The sequence below is a fragment of the Felis catus genome, chromosome E3 (genome assembly GCF_018350175.1).
Source record: "Felis catus isolate Fca126 chromosome E3, F.catus_Fca126_mat1.0, whole genome shotgun sequence".
Lineage (NCBI taxonomy): Eukaryota > Metazoa > Chordata > Mammalia > Carnivora > Felidae > Felis > Felis catus.
In genome coordinates this window covers 37,553,128-37,575,555 of record NC_058383.1, presented here as the reverse complement: position 1 = coordinate 37,575,555, position 22,428 = coordinate 37,553,128, and the positions used below count along the sequence as shown (strand labels likewise).

The window sequence follows — 22,428 nt, the reverse complement described above, 5'->3', positions numbered from 1 at the left end:
GTCAAACCCAGCTCAGGGAGAGGTTGCCTGTGACTGAGCCGTGGGCCTGGGGCTCTGGACCCGGTGGGAAGGGCAAGGGCAGGCCTGAGGGTGGGGATGCTCATCGCAGGAGGGGCCTGGCACTGGAGCTGTGAGGGCAGGAGTGGCCCTGTCCAGTACGTGACAGCTCAGCAGGCAGGGCAGGGCTGGGCTGGCTTCTTGCCAACCTCACCCACCCCAGCCCTGTGGGGTGTCAAAGTCATGTTAACAGGGATGCGGTACTACTGGCTTCCCCCCTCCCTGCTGGCAGGAAGAGCAGTCTGCCTTCTGGAATGTGGATGTGTGCACTGAGAAATGCGGAAAAGACATTTATTACCGAGCTATAAATTAGAGGTGGTGGGCAGGGTGCAGGAGGGGCTAAGTGGTCACGTTTTGGGCATCTGCTCCTTCTCTCTGTCCTCCTGGGCCTGGATTCTGAGCTCCTCCTGCAGGCGCTCCCTGGCTCGGACCACCTGGAAGGGAGTTAGAATCAGGCAGGGCAGTGAGTGGGATGGGCCTCTGCCCTTCGCAGTCCTTCCAGCTTCGAGTCCCTGCAGAGCCCTGGGCATGTCTGAGCCAACAGCCTGGGAAACACAAGTGCCTCCTTTACGGGTGCCCAGCATTCCCAGGGGGACAGGGCCCGGGCACACCCTGCTCTTCACCAGCCAGTGGTCCTGTTCCCTCACAGCCATGGCTGCTGGGAGGGCCACTGTCAGAGTGACACAGGGCCCAGACATTTCAGCCCAACTGGCTGGGCCCCAGGGAGCTGAGGCAGCCAGAGGGAGTGGCAGCCTAGGGGAGGCCTCCCTGAGGCTGGGACACCAGGGACTGCCCGGCACACCTGCCTGCCTGCCAAGCTCTGAAGGGCCTGAGAATGAGGGACCCCCCCCCAGTGAGAAGGGCCCTGGACTTGTCCCCTCCCAGCATCAAAGAGCACTCACCTTGGACTGCAGGTAGAAGGAGCCACCCACGGATTTGTCGTTCACCTTGAATAGGTGTTCGTAGTTCTGCAGGGGAGGGGAGACGGTGAGAGGGTGTGCAGGCTCTGGGTTACAGAGGCAGGGGGAGCTAGGAAATGACAAAGAAGGAAAGCCAAAGGGTTCAACCCTGCCGCCCCGCATGCCCATGTGACTGCTGGGGGACAGAGAGGTGGACAGGTGCCCACAGAGGGAAGGGGCTTGTCTACCACCACCAACTGCTCTGTCCCGGCCACTGCCTGCTTTGGGCCTAAAAACAAATGAGTGACAGCGGCTGCCGTAACTCAGGGGTCCAAGCACCTGCTCCTTTCTACCAGGCCACATTCACTCTGGAAGACCCTTGTAGCCTGACTCCTCCCGCCCGATCCCCCCCTTTCTGGTCTTCTGAGGCAAGACCTGTCTCAGAGCCAGCCTAGTGGCCTCACCTTCTGGATCTCCTCGGGGCTCAGCTTGGAGACATTGAGAATCTGCTGTGCCTCCTGGAGGCTGAGGCCGGACAGGTTGGAGGCAGCTGCAGACTGGTGTCCAGCACGTCCCCGAGCGTCAGCTGCTGCCCGGCTGGCTATGTAGACACATGGGTGAGTGCTCAGCCCTCAGCAGCCCAGAGGTTCCCCTTGGGCCTTCCGAGTGGGCAGCTCAGCCTGCCAGGTGGCACGGGAGAAGACACACACAAGGGACAGGGTACATCTCTTCTCCAGGAATGGCTTTTTTTGGGGGGTGGGCGGTGGGGGACGGTGAAGTGAGGACAGATTTACTCCACTGAAGGACAGGGGCAGGGTCTGGTCCCCAACCTAGACCACAAGATGGTTCTATTCCTCTCCTCTCCCCTGCCCTGTCATCCCCAGTGCACAGCAAGTTAGGGAGCTTTAGGCTACAGTGGGAAGCAGAGCGAAGCCACACAGGTATGAAGAGGCAGGAATAGCTCAGTTGAGACTTGGCTGCCCATCAGTTACCTAGGCCAGCAAAGCAGGTGGCTCAGGTGACCTCTTCCCTTTCAATGACCCTAGAATCAGGGTCCACTAAACTTTTTCTTAAAGGATCAAAGAATAAATATTTTAGGCTCTGCGCACCAATTAAAATCTGGGTTTGCAACTGCTCGAATCTTGAAAGTAGCCAGAGGGTATGGCTGTGTTCCAATAAAACTTTACTTATAAAAACAGGTGGTCAGGTGAACCAGTTTGCCCATTCCTGCCTTAATGTTCAAGTCAACCAGCTTTCCCTCTCACGAGAATGTCGGGAAGTCCAAGAATACCCCCACCCCCACCCCCACGAAATGCCCCAGACGGCCAGAACCTCAGCCAGAAGAGGGTCCTTGCATCACAATGGACCCACGGTGAGGGGCCATACACAAGAGGAAAATCTCACCTGGGCAGGAGCTCCCAGCCCAAGGGGAAGACTGGGGCTCAAACTTACCTGCAAACTCCTGCCGCAGGGCTCGGGCAAAGGCCCTGCCCACCACCTGCACCCCCATCACAATGATCTGGGCCAGGTATTTAGCCTGTGGGCAAAGCAGGTACCTGGTTAGCAGGTTGCATTTTCCAGAGATGGGACCCTGGAAATGGCTGCTGAGTGGCAAGGCTTCTGGAGATCTGAGGTAATGAAGTCCAGGGCAGCAGCCTCAGGCAACTTAATCCAAATTACCTTGATAAAAGGCTTCTGCTTTGGGTGGCTTCAGATGCTCTTTGGAGAGCTGGCTGGGGTGGACCTGCCGGTGTTCCCAGAGGCAAGTGGGACCCTCCCTTGGCCTTCAGACCCGAGGACAGAACAGCTAAAACAAAGGGGCTGCAGGGCACAGAAGCTTCCAAAGGAACACTATGGCCTGGAGCCAGAACCAGGGGCTGGTCCCAGACCAGCCACTGCCACTAACTCACCCAGTGCTTCTGAGACTGGAGGTCCCAACCTTTGTTCTACCAGCAGGAAACTCAGGGAGCCTGGAGCCACCCCAATTCTCCCAAGACTATTCACGAAGGTTGCAATCAACACAACAAAAGAGAAAAAGAGGCTCCACCTTTCAGCAGCAAAAAGCCCACTAGGGAGGCATTTAAGACTACTAACTGGTGAGGGAAAACAGGACTGGTCACCGGTTCCTCCACTGGTTCAAACACCAGCACAGTCGGCTAAGCTTGGCTTAGCACAAGGACACACGGAACCCTGCGGTGCCCTCAGAGTTCCCGTACACCGCCTGGCCTGGCCTGGCCTGGCCTGGCAGGGGGAGCCTCTACAGGGCACAGCATGGTGGTTTTGTACTCCCAGACCGCGTGATTCAACACACCACAGGGGCACACAGAGCCTCATTAAGCATGACCAGAAGTATAGAAAGGCAATGGAAGGAAACCTCAGGAATGAGATGGAGACACTGGAAAAAGATGAGATTTCTACTGGGCTGGATTTCGAGGGCAGGGAGGATCACAATGGGAATACTGGGGCTTTCTAGGCAGAGGAACCAGGGCGAGCCCACCAGGAGAAAAGTGTAAAGGCCGTCCCGGGAGCAGCCAAGAGCATAGGGGACTTGTAAGGTCATTGGAGAGAAGACTAAGAAGGTGGCCGGGATGGGAAAACGTACAGCCCTTATGGAGAAAAGACGATACAGACAGCACACCGGAAATGACCGGTGTGTGCGATGGTACAAATGAGGGCGGGCAGAGGGCCCAGACAGGGCTCACTGCAGGCCGACACTGCTCAGGGGGCACATGCCCGTGGTTTCCCTTACTCTTTCTTGCACTTGTCGGTAGTTAGATGTTCTATCAGTCGGCAAGTATCAACTGAGCCTGGGTGCCAGGCACTGTGCCATTTAACCCAAGACCTCAAGCCACCAAGGCACAGCAGGGTTTAATGACGAGCCCAAGGACACGGCTAGTACTCAAGGGGAACGTGGGCAGGAAACCCTGACATTGGTACTCTCTGCCATGGCATCCTCAGGCTGCCCACCTCACAGAGGATCCTGCAGGGAGGGCAACTCAGCAACCTGACAAGGACCAAGGACTCAACCCAGAGGCCAAAGAGGGGCTTGTGAGATGCCAGGGGAATCTGGATTCCAGAATTGGCTTTGTGCGGCTTCCAGTGGACTTGCCCTTATGGGCAGGGCGGGATGTTGGTTCTGGGACATTAGCAGGAATTAAAAAATGGAAGTGGGTTTGGATTTCACACATAAATGGAAATTTCATAAGCCCTGTTATTTCACACCAGAAAGCAAAGCTCAGTGAAGGCTCTGTCCAGGGATCAAAGGGAGGGGCGGGGCTGCGTGCAAGGAGGAGTCGAGACCAATACTGTGTGCACTGGAGGGAGGGAAGCCTCCCAACTTCTCCGTCCAGGCCCAAAGCCCTTCCCAAGTGGGACTGGAGGTTCCCAGATAGACGGCTGGCCCTGTCTGAGGTACAGTGAGGCTGACAGGCCAGTAGGTGACGGCTTACACACCCTTCGGCCTCAGACCACACCTTCACCTGCTGCCACACGCCTAGGGGCAAGGCCACTGCTCCACCCATCACTACCCTTCAACTTACTTCTCTGCCGGGGATGGTGGCTGTTGCTCAATAACGAACCTTAGAAACTCAGAGTGTAACTGGGCAGCCCCCCTAGCCACCCCTGCAGGCTTCAAACCACAGTGGCATGGTGTCCCTGTCGTTCCTGCTGCCAGAGCTCCATGGCTGCAGCAAAGGTGGGGATAGCCTCTAGTTTCAGAGGGTACCCTGACTGACCAAGGGAGCTGCCTGGTTGGTCCACTGAGGCTACCAAGGTTCGTGTGGGGGGCATCTCCAGGGGATGATGTGCGCTCATACAGGCAAGCTTTGGGATCACCCGTGTACAAACCCCAGCTGTGTGCTCCTAACGTGTTCTCAGGTCCCCTTAGCCTCAGTTTTCTCACCTGTAAAATGGGGACAAAATAGGGCTGTCACAGGGATTTAATGAGATAATGCTTGTAAATTGCCTGGCACGGAGCCTGTTGATACAATAGGTACTCAATAAATGTTGGTTTCCATTTATTATACACTGTTTCACAAAACCTGACAATGGTCAGACATTATGGAGTAACAAAGCTTTTCCCAAAAAGGCAACTCATTTGATAGATCCACTAATTCCTCACAGGAAAAGGCTGCAAAAAGCCAGCCTACACTCCTAAGGAGCTGGAAAGCAGCATGGAAGAAGAGAGAGAGGGCTGCTTTGCAGCTCTAATCTGGCTCCCAGCTTGTCTTCTTGCTAGCTGTGTGGTCCTGGGCCAATTACTCAACCTCTCTGAACCTCAATTCTCTTATCTGCAACATGGGGAGAACAATACCCTCCTTATAGGGGGGCTGCAAGGTCCTCAGGAGGCAATCCACATAAAACCAAGCGGACAGTCAGTGGCAGGTTCACAGCAGCCCAGCAGCTACCTTGCTTCTGGACCAGACCCTGCTTGGTGCTCAGTGGTCTAGAGACCAGGCAGTACAGCCAAGTTTCTCATCCACCTATTCAGTACCCAGTGCCAGCTGTGGGTCAGATGTGCTCACAGTTCTGCCAGCTACAAGAGGTGGAGAAGACTGCCACTGGGTGAGGTTTCTTCTAGAAAGTCCTAAAACATCCCAGAGTCCACTCACTGACACTTGGGCCTGAAGACCAACCAGCTGCCATGGCATCCGACTGAGGCCAAACTTCAGGGTAAGCTGCAGAGATCAGAGCCACAGGTCGCCAAGCCTGGAACCCACTGTGGAGGACACATACATTTTCTCATCTGAGGAACACAGCCCAGTGAAGGACCAAAGCTCTGCAGGTGGGGCAGAAGGCCACAGGAAAGCATCTGGGGACACTCGGGAATGTGGCTTATCTCATGTTAAGTGCATCAAGGAGGGACCTGGCTTTCAGACAGACCGATGTGCAATGTTCCCTTCAAAGCCCAGTTCCAGGTTCTTGGGCTGGCGGGCAGAGACTTTCACTGAGACTCACTCCCTTCTCAAGGATCCACTGAGATAGGAGGGGGGCTCTGTTCACCCAGAGCCCCCGCAAACAGCTGCTGGCATCACAACTAAGCAGGAGGGCAGTCAGGAACATCTACGCCTGGGGTCCCCGCCTATGGCCGGCACAGCAGCCCACTGGTATGTGAATCAACGTGGCACTTAAACAGGTCACCTTCGGCAACAATGCCATGCCCCCAGACGGGGTTTCCAAACGCCTACCACTTCCTCTGCTGGAGGGCTTCAGCTATCCCCCAAGACACACACAATTCTGCCATTGCCACTGCCGGCAAATCCAGTCCACTTTTCAGTCAGGCGTTCTCAGCTTTGGCTACAGACAACTTCTCTGGTCTTCTCTCCCCTCACCTCTCTCCGCACCTACTTCGAGATCAAGCTCTCTGACTTCTTTACCCCAATGTCTGCAGCTCGCAATTCACACACCATACAAATCACTCTTGTCAAGTGTTCAGTGCTTTTTAGAGTATTCGTGTAGCTCTGTAAATACACTAAAATGCATGGACGACTACTACTAGTTCCAGAACATTTTCACCACCCCTCCCCAAAAAAGAGAGCCATTAACTTTGAATATCCTATTGCCGTGATAGTCAAAACCCAACATCCTGCAAAACTTAACACAGCCTGGGGCGCTGGGTGGCTCAGCTGGTTAAGCGTCTGGCTCTGGACTCTGGCTCAGGTCATGATCTCATGGTTCGTGGGTTCGAGCCCCATGCGGGGCTTTGTGTTGGCAGTGTGGAGCCTGCTTGAGATTCTCTGCACCCCCCCCCACTCATATGCTCTGTCTCCTCTCTCTCAAAATAAATAAAACACTAAACACGTTGCCCCCATCCCCCCAAGTGAAACCTTCCCAGGCTCCTACCATGTCTGTCCTCCCACAGCACGATCTTTTCCTACTAATATGCTGTTCTAGTTCACAGACCTGCCTGATTCCTCCTTTAGGATACAAACTCCCCCAGAGCAACCTTTTACTTTGCTCTTGAGGGTGGCTCAAAGTTACACGCACAAATGAGAAGGACCCAGTTCAACCGTTCGTTGTGGGTCCTCAAAAAATGGCAGTAACCGGGCTCAAAACCAGACACTGCTGCATGAATGACCCTAGACGAATCAAACTCTGAAATTCAGGTTCCTTAGCTGTGAAATGCGGACAATGACAGTACGAACTTCATAAGCATTACACGAGAGAACCCACGTAAAGCCTCAGCTCAGGGCCTGGCACTTGCAAGCCGCTTCCTTATCCTTAATAGTAAGAAATGGTTCCCCAAACTGACTGCCTCAATCCCTTGGGGAACTGACAGAACCTCCGAGGGCAGAGCTCAGGACCATGCATTTTTATAGGGTCTCCAGGTGCACCCGTCGCAGCCAGTGTGGCCCAGGTCTGTGGATTGGCTCCAAGTGCCAATGGTACCGCAGAAACGCTCAGTTTTCGGTGTCGAGGGGCCTGGTTCAAGCCCTAGCTCTGCCACTTCCTTGGCAAAGTCTCGGAGAGCGTTGGTCAGCTGCGAAAGGGGAACAATAATAGGGCGACACCACCAACTACCTGCGGGGCCAAGACGGGGCTCCCGGGTCGGCCCTAGCCTCCCGCTGGGGCTGTGCGCTCATGGGCTGGAGCCCACGACCGCACTTGCTGGGCATTTTGCGGCCGGCCAGGCCCTCCCTGCTTTCCGGCCAAACGACTCTCCGTCGCCCGGAGGCCGCCAGCGCCCGTAGCGGTCCTCCCGGTACGACGCCCCCGGACCCCGCTTCCCGTCCGGCACGAGGCGGCGCGCGGCTCCCGCAGCCCGGCCGCAGCTCGCCGCCCCTGACCCGGCTCCGAGACGGCCCCCCCGCCCCCGGGCAGCGCCCATCTCGGGCCTCACCATGGTGGCCGCTCTGACTCGGGGTCGTGAGCTGCTGCTTCCTGGCCCCGCGGCCCCCAGCTCAAGGGCGGCCGGCGGGTCACAGGTCAAGGGAGAGAGCGCGTGCGTGACGCCGCACAAAGCATGCGTACTGTGCCCTCCGGAAGGCGGGGTGTGCCTTGACGTAATCCGTAGGCGGAACCAGAGGCGGAGTCGGCCCCGAGCTCCGGTTCGCAAGACTACCGGGGACGGGCGATGGGCGGGCGATGGGCGGTCCCAGGACTCACCCTGGCCCTCGCCCCGGCCCTTCGCCCTTACCCGCTGTGCCAGATGCCACAGAATAAATACATCTGTCAAATGCGGAGCAATTTCTTCCCTTGATTTTGCCAAAATATTTGGTACTAAAAGATATGCAATAAACATACGACACCCCACGAACATAAGGAGTTGGATGCCAAAGTCTCACAAATATATAAGAAAACAGGAAACTTCAAAATAAGTTTCATGCTAGGGTCCCTCTACTCTGGGAAGGACCTCTCACTGCCCCCTCCTTCAAGTTCTTGCTCAAGTGTCATCTTCTCAACAAGGCACACCCCGATCCCCTACCAACGCTGAACCTTGTCCTGCATTATTTTATAGTAACAGCTTTTTTTTTTTTTAATTTTTTTTTTCAACGTTTATTTATTTTTGGGACCGAGAGAGACAGAGCATGAACGGGGGAGGGGCAGAGAGAGAGGGAGACACAGAATCGGAAGCAGGCTCCAGGCTCTGAGCCATCAGCCCAGAGCCCGACGCGGGGCTCGAACTCATGGACCGCGAGATCGTGACCTGGCTGAAGTCGGACGCTTAACCGACTGCGCCACCCAGGCGCCCCAATAACAGCTTTATTGAAATAAAATCCACACACCATCCAATTCACCATTTTAAAGTGCACAATTCAGTGCTTTTTAGTATAGTCACAGAGTTGTGCAACCATCACCACAAGGACACCACAACATTTTCATCAACCCCTCAAAAAAATTCCTGCGCATTAGTAACCAATGCCCCTGCCCCATCCCCCTGCGCCTGGCCACCACTAATCTTTGTTCCGTCCCTATGGATTTGTCTGTTCTGAACATCTCCTGGAAAGACAATCCAACTATATGTGGCTTTTTGTGTCTGACTTAAAGTACCATTCTTGGTCCCCTCTATTTTTTTTCCCGGAAGTTCTTAATCATCTTTAAAAAAAAAATTGTTTTTTTTAATTTTTGAGAGAGGGAGAGAGAGAGAGAGAGAGAGAGAGAGAGAGAGAGAGAACAGGAGTGGGAGAGGGGCAGAGAGGGAGACACAGAATCCCAAGCAGGCTTCAGGCTCTGAGCTGGCAGCACAGAGCTGGCCTTGAGGCTTGAACTCAGCAACTGTGAGATCACAACCTGAGCTGAAGTTAGCCGGTTAACCAATTGAGCCACCCAGGCATAATTCATGTACTTTATGTTTATTGTTTATAACTTGTACCTGCAACTAGAATGTGTATCCCTGGTGGGCAGGACTTTTCTCTTTTCCCCACTCTTGAACTTCAGCACCCAGAAGGGTGGCTGGCACATGGAAGGTACCCAACACATGGTTGTTCAATGAACGTTAAGTCAGACTGCCTTGTGCTATGTCCCGGACCACTGCCCTTTCCTTTCCTCCAACTCTTCAAATTCTTTCTTCCCTCAGTGCTGTGGCCACCTGACTTTCGTCTGAAACATACTCATGGCTCTGTGGCTCACTGACCTTCAGGTCTCAGCTCTCAGCATAAAGGTCACCTCTCAGACTGAACACCCTGCTTCGTCTGTATCTCTGCTGCTCTGCTTCACATAATTTGTCTTCCTTATGTATATATTTGTGGTTAAGTAATCTCTATGCGCAACGTGGGGCTCAAACACGCAACCCCGAGGTTAGGAGTCGCACACTTTACCAACTACACCAGCCAGGTGCCTCTAATTTGTCTTCTTTATGTCTCTCTTCACAGTTTGCTTACTTGCACACAGTCTGGCTCCCCTGCACAGGAGGACAATGACATGTGCCTTGAGAGGCCTGGTTTCTCCTGTCCCTTACCGTATCTACCATCCAGACCACTGTTGGGTATCTATGTGTTGGGTGAATGAACCAACTCATAGCAGCTGAAAAGGCCTGAGGAGCAAAGTGAGGCCTGGAACAAGGGGGAACCCAGGGCCAAACCGCCTTCACCCATACTCCTGTCCCCGAACTCTCGCAGTCAGCAAGAGACCACAGCAGCACAAGAGGTAGCCAGCTCAGAAAAGTTTAATTGCTGAAAACATCCAGGGTATATTCAGGCCAGTCCCTGAGGGGCTCACACCCCGCCCTTAACTGGGCCATCAGCTCCGTGATGTCCCCCTTCTCCTGGTTTCAAACCTGGGGAGGAGGGCAACTGGTCCCTGGCCCATGAGGCTGGTGCTGTGCCAAACGGCCTGGCAGGGGGCCAGCCCCCAAGGCTCTTACCTGGAAGTGGGGGCAGCAGGCAAGATGGGATGTTGCCCGCGCTAAGTGAAGGTGCTGGGCAAAGCCAGCCCAGGCTGGGACCAGCCCAGGGACGTCTACTAACCCCTCAGCACTCCCAGCCCACCGCGCTCCCATGCCCCTGGCTCCACATGCTAGCAGGCAGCTGAGGAGAAGCAGCCAGTCCCAGGGAAAGCAGAGGTGCAGACAATCCATGGGAGTTGCAGCGGGACCTAGAGGCCTTGGAAGTGCCCAAGGCCCAAAGGAAGTCAGGGCTTTGGGGAGGAGGTGTGCCAGGGCCACGAGGCATCTTCCAGTTTGAGGGGGAGACCGGAGGTGCGCAGCGGGCGCATCAGGTGGTTCTGGGAGGTGGCGGCAGCAGGTGAGGCCAGAGGTGGCTGGTGGGCAGTCTAGTCCTGGGGAGATAAACCAAGTCGGAGGGAGTTGAGAGGTCTGAGAAGGGGGGTGTCGCAGGCTGCAGGGTGAGGGACGGACGGAGGGGATGCCAGGGCCCTCTCATCTACTCACCCACTCATCCTCGTCCACACCTTCAAAGGAGTCCTGAGGGAGCGGGTCCTCGCGGTTCCCCAGCTTTGCCACCATGGCACTGAGCAGCTAGAAGAGTGGACAGAAGAAGAGGTGGCAAGGGAATAGAATAGGACCGCTAAGCCCAGGAACACAGGACTTCACAGTTTGAACCCGGTCAAGGGTGTGAAAGAGCCATGTTCATCAGAGCCCTGACAAAGGGGATGGTTTTCACAAAAAAATACACTTCGACCAATATTAGGGAGCCAGAGACAGACTCTGTGCCACGCAGCACTGGAGTCTGCACACTGCCTCAGATGCTCAGATGTGCACCAGGGCCCCAAATGCACTTGGGTCCCAAACCCTTGGCTCTGTTTAGGATGGGCCAGGCCAGAGGGGGGCCTCCTTCTGCCCTTCCCTGGATTCCTGAGTCCCGTGCCCCATGGGTCCACTTCAGGGCTCTGGAAGGTCTCCCCCAGTAAGCTGCCCAATCGAGAGAGGTGTGTGACCCTGGCTCCTGTCCCAGCCTGGGTTGGACAGACAACCGAAGGGCAGTCATTAGGTACGGCCAGGACTCTGTGTGCGCCATACTGGTCAACCCCCTCCCATGCCTACCTACCTCTTCCTTCTTTTGCTCATCTGACTTCTCTTCCAGGTACAGTGCTGAGGACGGGGCCCGACGGGCAGGGGCTTCACGGGGTGCCTGGCTCACTGGGGTAGGGCAGGGACAGGCATCAGACATCAGAGAATCCCCTCGGTGAGGACTCCTTGCCCAACCCTTTGGTACCATTCCCTAGGGAATCCTGTGGCGGAGACCCCAGAGAGGGTAATAACAGCTGCCCCACCCTCTGCTCACAAGGCTGCCGTGGGCACCATGTAGCGTATGTGCGCACATCAGGGGTGGGAACTGTGATGGAAACACAAACCCTGGGCCCTGCCCTCGAAAGGCTCAGAGTATGAGCCTGGAAATGCAAACACCCCATCCTTGGAAACATCAGAGGTTTCTGTGTGACAGGGAGATGGGGGGGGAGGAATTTTGGACTTGACCTTTCGATCCCTTCTCCAGCCCTCCCCCCGCCACCACTCACTTCCCTGCTTCCTACTTGCCACCCCCCCAGCTCCTCAGCCTACCTGGGGTCATGCCAGGGGGCTGTAGGCTGATCAGCCGGGGCTGCCCATTAGCACCTCCCAGCCAGGCCTTCGCACTGAGCACCGGCTCCCAGCTCATGGCCGTGTCTGGGAACACATCATCCTGGAAGAACTCTTTCTGTAGGGAAGAACAAAGGGGCTACCCTGGGGCACCTACCAGAGGCCCAAGGTGCATCAGCATCCCTTCGGAAGGGGGTAAGGTAAGATCCGGGGCCCACTCTGGGGTTTCTGCCAGTTTCAGAATCTCAGCAGAATAAGGGAACCGGCACCCCAAAGAGCAGTGAGTGGGATAGTTTGGTGACAGGGCCAGTCGGGCCCCAAAGCCCCTTTTATGGGGACTGGTGGGGGTGGGGAGGCGCCTGGGTGGCTCAGTCAGTTAAGTGTCTGACTTCAGCTCCGGTCATGATCTCACGGTTCGTGAGTTCAAGCCCTGCGTTGGACTCTGTGCTGACAGCTTAGAGCCTGGAGCCTGCTTTGAATTCTGTGACTCTCTCTCTCTCTGTCCCTCCCCTGCTCACGTATTCTCTCTCTCTCCAAAAATAAATAGATGTATACAAAGATTAAAAGAAAAATTACAGGTACTGGGAAGGAGGACTAGGTGTTGGGGTGTCAGGCCCCCAACCTCACCCTGACTCGGGGTAGACGGAAGGCAACGGGCTCCAGGGAGGTCTGGCGAAGCCGCAGGCATCGGGCAAACTCTACTTCCTGGACGTCACACTCTGTCTTGGGCAAGAGGACGAAACCCTGGAGAGCAGGGGGATCTGAGTGGACACCTGCACCCCCAGAGACTGCCAACACCCCTACTTAGGACCACCAGAACCAAGGCCCATCCCTGAATGGGAGCATGCTAGCAGATGCTTAACAACTAGCTCTCTGGAGGGGCGCCTGGGGGGCTCAGTCAGTAAGCTTCCAACTCTTGATCTCGGCTCAGGTCACAATCTCACAGTTCATTGGTTCGAGCCCTGGTATCGGGCTCTGAGCACACAGTGCGGGGCCTGCTTAGGATTCTCTCTCTGCCCCTCTCCCACTCACACACACACACACACACACTCTCTCTCTCTTTCAAAATAAATAAAAAACATTTTTAAAAAATCTTTAACAAGTAGCTCTCTGGAGGAAAAATGCCGTTTTGTAGCTCTGACTAGCCTATTTCCATGTTGTAAGAACCCACCATGGTGATTTCTCACCACCAACATGACTTGTTGAATGCAGAATGGGGAACACATGTGTGGTAGCAGCATCTAGTCTATCCACTGGCAGAGCCCACAGGTGTAAGTAGCCTCGACGGCACAAAAAAACCATAAAATCAGGTAAAATAATTAAGAAGTGATACATTGAATGTTTACTGCCTAGGTTTTCAATGTAATTTACTTGTAGGTTCATTTAACTTAAGGTTTTATAGTTTAATTTCTAATAATGGTGGAGTTTAACAACCAGCTCCTGACAGCTGCTGGGCACACCCTGGCCCAGTGACCTGCTGACCCGACAGGCCCCTGCACTTCCCCATCTGGCCAGGAGAGGGCAGGGGAGCCCCGTGTCGCACCCACCAGGAGGACCAGGGAGGGCGCACAGGCTCACCTTGTGGGGGTCAGGCGATGTGAAGCTATTGCACTCCAGGAAGAAAGGAGCCTCTGGGAGCAGCTCGTATAGGAACACACGGGTGTCGCCCTGGGTGGGTGGCAAGAGTGAGGCAGCCAGCTAAAGCTGCCTTTCTCCCCACCTTTCACCTGCCCACCACCCCCGCCTGCACGCTCCAGCCCACCTTGCCCGTGAGTAGCACCAGGCTGGTGTCCGGGTCATAGCTGGGAAGCAGGGTTGAGGGAGCCACATCCAGCCCCAGCACTGCCAAAGGGCCACCGGCCACAGCCTTGGCGGGGTACAGGAGTAGCTGGCGCTCACTTCGGCTGCAAGGGAGACCCCAGGAGCAGAAGCAGGTCCTTAGAGCTGCAGGGACCTGAGTCAGGGAAAGGACTCTAGCAAGGACCCTGATCCTGTCAGGCTTCGACACCTGAGGAGTGCCTCTGTCCCTTCTCTTTCCTGACCCAGGTCTCAGAACTACTGTCTCCGGTCTCCCGCAACAGTGGCCTAACCTGCTGGCCTCGTCCCCTACTAATGCTCCCTCTGCTGTTCTCCGATCCTCCACCAGCATGGGTCTCATGGCCACTGTGGCCTGCTGTCTGTACTTCTCTCCCCATATTCTGCTTGTCATTCTCTGCTCCAGCCAGGCTGGTCAGCCTCCTAGCCTTTCCACCCACACTTGAATGCCCTCTCCTCTGGATTTCTGGCTACTAGCTCCTTTGTGACTCAGTTCAGATGACATCTACCTTAGGAGGCCCTCCCTGATCCCTCCTCCAATGTGCCAAATACTCTCCCTCGGGCCTCTCCACTAGGCTTGGTTGTTTCATGCTTTTCACCCGGTCCATGCCAGGCATGGGCTCCAGGCAGTAGGTATGGCTCTCATCCCTCTGGGTCTCCCTCCCTCCCATCCATCCACTAACCTACCCACCAACCCATCCATCCATCCATGCACCCAATAAGTGAGTAGCAGGAACAGCTTCTGATGCCTAACATGTGTATGTGTGTCTGGGGAAAAAGGACACAATTAGCTGCTTAAGTCTGGGGGTGGGGATGGTAGTCCTGAGTCCTCACCTGTCAAAGCCGGACACCAGCAGACAGTGACCGTCACACACCCAGACAATGCGGGCTCCACGGGCCCCCTCAGGCCCTGGGCCTTCCTGTTGGGATACAGCACATGAGGGCCAGCAGCGGACCCTCAGTCAGGTCTGAAGGCTGCCCTCATTGCCTCTTGCTCACCTGCAGGGGCTCAGGGCCACCCCGGGGCTCATAGACCCGCAGGTGCCCATCCTTGCAGACAGTGGCCAGATGCTGTCCGTCGGGACTCCAGGCCAGGCCGAAGATCTGGAGGCAGATGTGGATGGATGTGAGAGGCGGCCTCTCAGCCTGTGGCTGGGCGCCTGCTCCCACAGATGTCCTACCTGGTCCCGATGGCCCTGCAGCCTCAGCCGCTCAGCTCTGGCCTTAAGGTCCCAGATCCGAATGGTCAGGTCATAGGAAGAGGAGGCCAGCACATCGGCTGCCAGCGGGTGGAAGCGCAGAGAGTAGATCTTCTCTGTGTGGCCTGGGGGTGAGGCAGGGAGTAATGCTGAGTTCCTCAGGAGCCACTGCCTGTCTCCCAGCCCCCACCCTGGCCCACCTGACCTGTGAGCACGGCCTCAGGTGTCGTGAGCACCTCCTCCAGGCCCTCTGGGGGCACCCGCCACAGTCGGATCCTGGCATCCTCCCCACCTGAAGAGAGTGCTGGCTCATCACTGCTGTGCCCAAGACCTCTGGGCTCCCCCTACCCTCATTCACACCCCTGGGCCCTCCCTTGAGCCTAGCGACGAGCCTCCTTACCCACAGCGAGGCGGTAGGGGTCAAAGGGGTCCCAGGCCAGATCAGTCACAGCTGCGCCATTCTGCATAGTGGGCAGTGCTGTGTCGGGCAGGCGGCCAGGCTTCCGCAGCTGTGGGAGATAACCCCACCCGCAGGCCCATCAGTAACAGGCAGGAGAGCTCGGTCCCCAGGGTCTGCAGGGCAAGCAGCACGCCTGGGCCCCCCACCTTCTGCAGCTGATGCCCCACTGCCGGGTGGCCCAAGCTCTCTGCCTCAGCCGCCTTGTGCTCTGAGCCCCAAGCGCCAACTTTGTGTCCCGGAAAGCGAGGGGGACAGCGTGGAGTGGTGGAAAGAGCTCAGGCTTGGGGCTCAGGCAGCCTGGGTTCGAATCCCAGCTCCACCACTTACACAGCTGTGTGACCTGACAGGTCACTAAGCCTCTCTGTGCCTCACTGCTTTCATCCATCTGTAAAATGGGGATAAGAGTGGTATCCCCGCAGGACAGCTGGGAAGATCAAAGGGGATGCTGGCAGGTGCTTGGCACATAGTGTGTGCTCAGAGAGTATGAGCTGGTGTGGGTACCCAAGGCCCTTAACTTCTTGCAGGGCCCTGGGAGGGCACCATGTGAGTGGGGTCTCTCACCTCGAGCACAGCCACCTGCCCGCCACTGCTGAGCAAGGGCACAGCCACACGAAGCCGGTTGGCACAGAACCCATCGCTCTCGCCAGGCGTGGTGAGGTTGAGCCCCTTGAGGTTGGTGATGTGGCTGTCTCGGTGCAGGACGGTGCCCTGAGCATGGCGGAACTTGGAACTGGGGCCTGGCAGGCGGCAGGGATGGAGCCACATGAGAATGCCCTGCCCACCGGCCTGCCTGTTCACATCACAGCAGGAGGGTGCATGACCTGTGCCCAGGCCTCCAGAGAACATCGAGGCTGCCCTCTTACTGCAGACTTACTCCATCCCACAAGGACAGGTGACCCCACCAGGAGGGGAGCAGATGTAGACTGGGTTAGCTCCTGCCCTGATGCACTTACCCAGCAGGCTCTGTAGGGATCTCTGGCTGGGGCTGGTGCCGATACCACTGGTGCTAGAGAGCGAGGGCCCCAGGCTGGAGGGTGTGGAGGGGGAGGTCAGCGAGCTGAGAGGGGAAGAGAAGCCCTCCTGGGGGAGAAACACCCTGGGTCAGCCAGCAGGCCCCCAGTTTCTTGGCCAGAGAGAAAGGGGCACTGGGGTCATCACTCTGGGCCCCACCTCCCAAGCTATGGGACATGCAGGGCAAGCTAAACTTCAGACGGTGGGGACAGTGGGTGGCAGCTGCCAACTCCTGGCTTGGTAGGAGAACAGGCAGGCCCCGTATGGTTAACATCTGCCAGTACTTCAAGAGAAACCAGAAACCTAGATTTTTCTGTGAAAGTCTGGCTTTTTAAGGGTTTGCTCAATTTGGAGAACAGCATGAAGTTCTTTGTTTGTGCTTCACATGTTTCTGTCTCTGTTATGCTTGATGATGACTACAAAAGGCTCAGAGACCCTCAGGCAGGCGAACACACTTGGCAGCTTTGACTTAGGCACCAGGATGGTGGCAGGATGGAGAGGAAAGGAAGACCGCCCTGGCACTCACGCTGGGATCCGCATCACCCGCAGGAGTGTCTGCAGGCTGGGCCTGGTCCGGGGAGGGCTCCGCAGGGGGCACCAGGCAGGAAGTGAAGCTGAGGTGGGGCCGCCGAGCTGGGTGGAGGCTAACCTTCTGCACCTGAGAGAAGAACGTGGTGTCCCAGGCAGGGGATAGGGACAAGGAGGGAGACACAGGGCAGCTGAGTTCATACAGCTGGACTGTGGGGTCATGCGTGGGGCAGGTGGAGGCTGGGAGTGGCCAGCCAAGCTGGAGGGCAAGGGTGAGGGCCCCTACCTGCTGGTTGCTCCCCACCCACCAGGCATGGGGGTCGGAGGCAGGGATGCAGCCTGCGGTGTCCGGGAACAGGTCCTCATGGAACTCCACAGCCTGTTGGCAGATGGGGACGTACGTGGCCAGTCAGGTCTAGGCCCCCTAGACCTTCCCAGCCCCTCACCCAGGTCCCCCTCACCTTGCGAGGCACGTGGTAGCTGACAGGCACGATGGCCGTGTCGCTCAGCTGCAGGACACGGAGCACCTCACAGCCCATGACAGCCAGCGCCCGCCGGGGCACAAGAGCCGCGCCCCTCAGCACACTCTCAAGGAGGCACTGCGTCACTGTGGGGGACAGCATGGGAAGACAGGTGGGGAGATGCGGGGGTGGGGAGCATGGGAAGAGAGTCAGGGAGGTGGGGGAGGGAAGGCAGGGGGACGGGGAGGAGGGAACAGGGCTTACCTGGGCTCAGCGCTGGCTGCTGCGGGGTCACCTCGTAGCAATACAACTGACTATCACCCTGAAAGGAGCCCAGACTGAGCGCCACTCACCACCCGCACCCTGGTGGCCTCGCATGTGCTCCAGATCAGACACCGGCTCCCACCCCCGCGCTCTGGGCTGAGTTCCTCGGTAGACTTCACTGCACACGGAGTAAGAACAGGGCGGCTTCGGGGCTTACAGAACGCCCGCTGTGAGCTAACACTGCTTGATTGTTGGCCTTGTCCACAAAGCTGACATTCTTGGGAATTACGGTCACGCCAACCTGAAGGCCACTCAGCCTGGCAGAGGTGGAGGGCATCCTGCTATCTCCCAGCAGGCCAGCTAGGTCGAAGGTTGGGGCCTGGCCTGGCCGCCCTGGGGGCTGATGTGGGTGGGCACTCCAGCTTCTCACTTACCTTTCCTGCCAGGACCAGGAGCCCGGTGTCTGGGTCCAGGAGGGGCATCAGAGACCTAAGAGAGAGGGCTGGTAGGCAGGATGCGGCCAGCCACTGTGCCTGAGGGGCGGCTGGCGGGGGGGGGGGCCCTCATGACCCCAGACAGGGGCTCAGGCCACACACCCCACTGGCTAGGATTGAGACGGTCCCTCTAGCTGCATCTAGCCTGTCCCGGCTACTCTTCTCTCCTTGTGCTGACTACAGGCCAAGCACATCCCCATGTCCAAGACCTTCCTGCCCTGCCCACCCTCCATCTGCCCACCCTTTTCATCCCAGGACTTGTATGGACCCTGGGCATAAGAGAGCAGGCCCCTCTTTCCACACCTCAGTCCCAAGCTCCATCCCTGGCTCACCACATACGTTCTGTCTCTGGTCCCACCTTGGCCAACCTGGGCATCAGGCCAGAGTTCCCAGGGAAAAGGAGTAGGCGTGCTAGAACCGGGGACTACCTACACCCTGCCCAGTGCAGTTGGCCTGGGCGCACCAGGCCTGCACAAAGGTTTGGGGGCCACCTCCTCAGTTATCCCAGGCTCCTGATGACATCTTAGAGACTCAGAACCTCCCTTGGCATGACTTCGAGCCCCTGTGCCCAAGCCTAAGCCAGGGGCTGGGAGCAGGGCCTCCTTCACCACAGTGCATCCCTGCTGTCCCCACTCTGTTCCTGAGGTGGGGCTCTGCTTCGGGGGGCAGTGGCTGGGAATATACACCCCAGCGTCCCTGCCACTTTGTGGCAATGGGCTGTCACTGTCCAAGAGAACTCTGACAGGTGCCTTCATCCATTTGTTTCTTCTCTTGGTTTTAGTTTCATGTCCCTGGACCCGAAGGCCTGGACTCTCACTCCAATGCTGCCACTCACCCTCAGACAGAGCCCCTTCCTCATCACGGTTCCAGTGGTCAGAGGTCACCAGCTGTGGCAGCTGCATCCAACCCTCACCCAGGCAACAAAGCTCTCCCACCCCACCCGTCTGTCCCCTTCTGGCCAGCTGCCCACCCCCCCTCCCCACCCTGCTGGGACCCACAGAGTGGGCTGGGAAACTGGGTGGGGCCGTGGGTGTCTCCACGGCTTCCTGGAGTGCTCTGGGCTGGCCACCTGTGAGTAACAAGGGCTCTAATTACCTTGAGCCGGTAGGGTGAGCCGGGCTCAGAACTGTCTTTCTTGACCTGGTCTATTGCCTTCTCTGTGGGGGAGCAGGTGGGCAGGGGGACAAGGTGGGTGTGTGACCTAGGATGGCCCTCCATGCTGATGCTGGCTCCAGTGGGGATGGAAGCAAGTCCCTTCAGCAGCCCCAGCAAGACTTTCATTCATTCACTCACTCATCCATTCCCATTCATTCCCTTGTCAAATTATCCATGCCCAGCCCTTGGCTCAGCCTGCAGGTGTGACCAGAAGTGAGTGCAAAAGACCCCACCTCTGTCCTCAAGTTGCTCATAGCTTGGCCTGAGAGGCAGATGCAGCTCCCTCTCCCCCCCAACACACAAAACATGTGAAGGCAAAGTTCCCTGAGGACAGCCAGCAGGGAGCCGGGATACCAGACCCTGGCCACAGGGGAGGGGGGTGTTCCTTATGCCCCAAAGGGTAAGGAGGAATCAACCAAGTGGGGAGGGTTCCAAGTAGAAAGAGCAGCATGTGCAAAGGCCCTGCAGGTGTGGTAGGCAGATGCACGGTCTTCACGGTGTGAGGAACAGGGCAAAGGACGATGTGGCTGGTGGCTTGGGCAGTGATGGTGAGGGGCTGAGCCTCAGGATGGGGTGGGTTGGGGCCAGACAGAACGCGGCCTGGTACCTGAGGAGGGGAATCTTGCCTCCCTCCAATGGACAAGCAACAAGAAGCTGATGGCATGTCTCAAGCGAAGGGGGACAGGACAGAGACCACCACGTGGAGATGGACAGGAGAGGGCAGAAATGAGAATGATGGGCTCCAGGCACCGTCAGAGAGCAATTGGGACGGAGGGACTCCTGAGGCACCCCGCCCCTGTCACCTTAGCAGGAACTGGGGAACGGGCCTGTGAGTGGCACAGACGGCTCATCCGTGCTCCACACCGACCTCCTCGAGATGCTCCATCTGGCCTCCCTGCACCCTCACCCCGTCAGCCCCAACGGGCCGGCCCACTGACTCAGGTGCTGGGGGGCGCGGGGGCAGGAAGTCAAGGAGGGCAGGGCTGGCTCCCCCAACAGGTCAGGCCAGTCTTCCTTGCCTCAGGCAGAGCCGTCCACGGGCACAGGGCAGGAAATGGGGTCATGGCACCCAGCCCCAAGGGTTGGCCAACAGCTGGCACGGGCCTGACCCCTGGCCTTGTGAAGAGATCCAAGCCAGGTCTGGGTCTGGAATGCAGAACATAGTTCCGGCCTGGCAGAGGGCCACCAAAGGTGGTAAGAGCTGGCACCTCTCCCGCTGTCACGGTATGGGGCAGGGCTGGCATCTGGGCTGGCCACTGGAAAGGGCTCTGGCCCAGGTCCAGGGGTCTGCCCCAGACCCAAAGTCATAGAAGGTCTACAGCCTAGAGTGGGCCCCTACTTCCAGGCCCAAGTCCCAGAAGATGCAGATACCAGGTCACATGAGGGAGAGGTTGGTGCCTGATAATCTCATCAGCTTTCCTAATATTCCCGCAATTAGCACAGGAAGTACTGCCTGCCAGGAAAAGCTGCTTTAAGAGTTCTCCGGCTCTCCCTGGCAGCGCATCTCTCCCCTTCAGACCCACCAACCTAGATATCCTGGCATCACCACTGGTCCAAAGTAGTCCAGATCTCCTGGATCTGCCCGTGTCACCCAGGCTGGGCAGCCGAGACCCCCTTGGACCAAGCCTAGCCCCACACTCCCTTAGAACCAGGTTCTAAGCGGGGCAAGGGGAGGGGTACCTTGATGCCATATGAAGGGAGAATGGAAAAACTGGGGAGGGGGTCTCCTGGAAGCTGCCTGTGAACCTCTGCATGAGTAGTCGCATGGCATGTGTAAGCCCAGGCCCAGCACTGGGGTAAGGGATGCACCCTTTAGGCAGGTGTGTGGGCTCTCTCCATCAGCAACAACCGGACAGGGAGGTGAGAAGCTTGGGGGCCTGTCACAAAGTCCTGTTCCTTAGGGAGGGTTAGGTTGCAGCACCACCCCCCAGGGGCATCTGTGGACCCTCCTGAGGGCTCTAGGGAACACAGGGCCATCTCACTGAAGCCACACAGTACCCACTGCAAACTCAAATGCTTCAGGAATGTGAGCGGGTGGAGTGCTCCTGGTGGAAGACACCTGGGAGTTGTGGGGACGGGGGTGGCCAGTGAGCCTCGGCTTCCATCAGAGGGGGCAGCTACTCCTCGGCCCTGGCCCAGAGTTCCTACTGAAGGGCAAGCTGGGAAGTCCCGTTTTGATGTGAAACCACCGGATTTTTCAATGTTGGCAATGGCTTCAAAGTTTTAAAAAGTTCCAAACGAGCCAAATGAAACACACCAGAGATCCAGCACTGGCCCAGGAGCAGAGGTTCACAAGTCATGCCCCACATCTCCATACCAAGACAAGCATGCAATACAGGCCAGGCTGGAGGGGATGGCGGGTACCCCAAGGCGTTCTGGAAGCTGGCAGCTGAGCTGGTCCCCAAAGGCTCTGAGGCATGATTCGGACCACAAACATGGAGCAAGAGGGCAGAGAATTTTCCTGGAATACTCCAAGGCAGGGAGTTTTTCTGGACTAGTCCAGTCCCTGGCACCCACCCCTCCTGCCTGTCAAGGGCCACCATCAGCTGCACCCAGGCCCCACTCACTGAGTGTGAGGCCCAACCTCCCAGTTCATCCCACCCCGTCCAGCACAATGGTAAAAGTGGGGCCTTGGCAGACGGTCACTTCCCTTCCTGTGTCTCAGTCCCTTCATCTAAAATGTGGAGAATGTGGTCCAGGGATGCTCACCCCTCCCTGAAAGCCCTCATGGCTAAAAGCACCCCCGAACTCAGATTTGGCATTAGAGATTGTATTTAAGAGGCTCTCAGAGGGCTCTCTGTGGCCTGCCCAAAAGTTTTTGAAATTGGGATTAGCTACCAACAATAACACATTGACAGATTTCACCTCAAAAAAAAAAAAAAAAAAAAAAAAACAACCAAGAAAAAAACCAAAAAACAGATTCCCAGTTTCTCTTGAAAAACCTGCAACTCTCACAGACTGGGGCAGGTCATAGGGGTTGAGCCCTTACACCAACCCTCACCCACCCACTCCGGCCTCTCCAGGTCCCCACAAACTCTGGGGTCAGCTCCTCAAGTTTGTATTACCCTTATATCACCTGCCTGTTGTGTCACAGGCATCCAGGTTTGGGACTC

General features: G+C 57.0%; 2 protein-coding genes across 4 annotated transcripts in view; both read right to left on the bottom strand.

The window, feature by feature from the left end:
* Positions 1-334: 334 nt before the first annotated feature.
* On the bottom strand, positions 335-7,951 carry PAM16 (presequence translocase associated motor 16). Of its 2 annotated transcripts, none has more exons than XM_006942388.5 (5): positions 7,795-7,951; positions 2,409-2,493; positions 1,421-1,557; positions 960-1,025; positions 335-491 (listed from the first exon to the last, which is right to left on the bottom strand). In XM_006942388.5, the coding sequence occupies exons 1-5, from the start codon at positions 7,795-7,797 to the stop codon at positions 405-407; spliced, it is 378 nt and encodes a 125-aa protein (XP_006942450.3). In that variant the 5' UTR covers positions 7,798-7,951; the 3' UTR covers positions 335-404. The 2 variants fall into 2 exon arrangements, with proteins under 2 accessions (XP_006942450.3, XP_019676590.3); XM_019821031.3 differs by lacking the exon at positions 7,795-7,951 and adding an exon at positions 5,567-5,620.
* A 2,092-nt stretch (positions 7,952-10,043) lies between these two features.
* The window catches only part of LOC101093982 (coronin-7), a 56,816-nt gene continuing 44,431 nt past the window's right edge, over positions 10,044-22,428 (bottom strand). For both annotated transcript variants that reach the window (XM_023246553.2, XM_045048178.1), the window contains 19 exons: positions 18,101-18,155; positions 17,667-17,724; positions 17,403-17,548; positions 17,228-17,320; positions 16,940-17,071; positions 16,356-16,482; positions 15,964-16,139; positions 15,343-15,451; positions 15,148-15,234; positions 14,925-15,067; positions 14,743-14,847; positions 14,578-14,663; positions 13,691-13,832; positions 13,507-13,596; positions 12,556-12,672; positions 11,911-12,046; positions 11,399-11,490; positions 10,783-10,869; positions 10,044-10,670 (listed from right to left, as the gene is read on the bottom strand). In XM_023246553.2, coding sequence (XP_023102321.1) covers positions 10,665-10,670; positions 10,783-10,869; positions 11,399-11,490; positions 11,911-12,046; positions 12,556-12,672; positions 13,507-13,596; positions 13,691-13,832; positions 14,578-14,663; positions 14,743-14,847; positions 14,925-15,067; positions 15,148-15,234; positions 15,343-15,451; positions 15,964-16,139; positions 16,356-16,482; positions 16,940-17,071; positions 17,228-17,320; positions 17,403-17,548; positions 17,667-17,724; positions 18,101-18,155 — 1,987 coding nt within the window. In that variant the 3' untranslated portion in view covers positions 10,044-10,664. The remainder of the gene's footprint in view (positions 10,671-10,782; positions 10,870-11,398; positions 11,491-11,910; positions 12,047-12,555; positions 12,673-13,506; positions 13,597-13,690; positions 13,833-14,577; positions 14,664-14,742; positions 14,848-14,924; positions 15,068-15,147; positions 15,235-15,342; positions 15,452-15,963; positions 16,140-16,355; positions 16,483-16,939; positions 17,072-17,227; positions 17,321-17,402; positions 17,549-17,666; positions 17,725-18,100; positions 18,156-22,428) is intronic.

What these genes read in the sequence shown, in the direction of transcription:
- PAM16 (XM_019821031.3), bottom strand. Translation starts at nt 5,605, where the DNA reads ATGCCATGGCAGCTGGTTGGTCTTCAGGCCCAAGTGTCA. An exon ending in CCTGCGGCAGGAGTTTGCAG is followed by an intron (nt 1,558 to 2,408) that starts GTAAGTTTGAGC and finishes GTGTCTACATAG; the next exon opens with CCAGCCGGGCAGCAGCTGAC. An exon ending in GCCCCGAGGAGATCCAGAAG is followed by an intron (nt 1,026 to 1,420) that starts GTGAGGCCACTA and finishes CCTCCCCTGCAG; the next exon opens with AACTACGAACACCTATTCAA.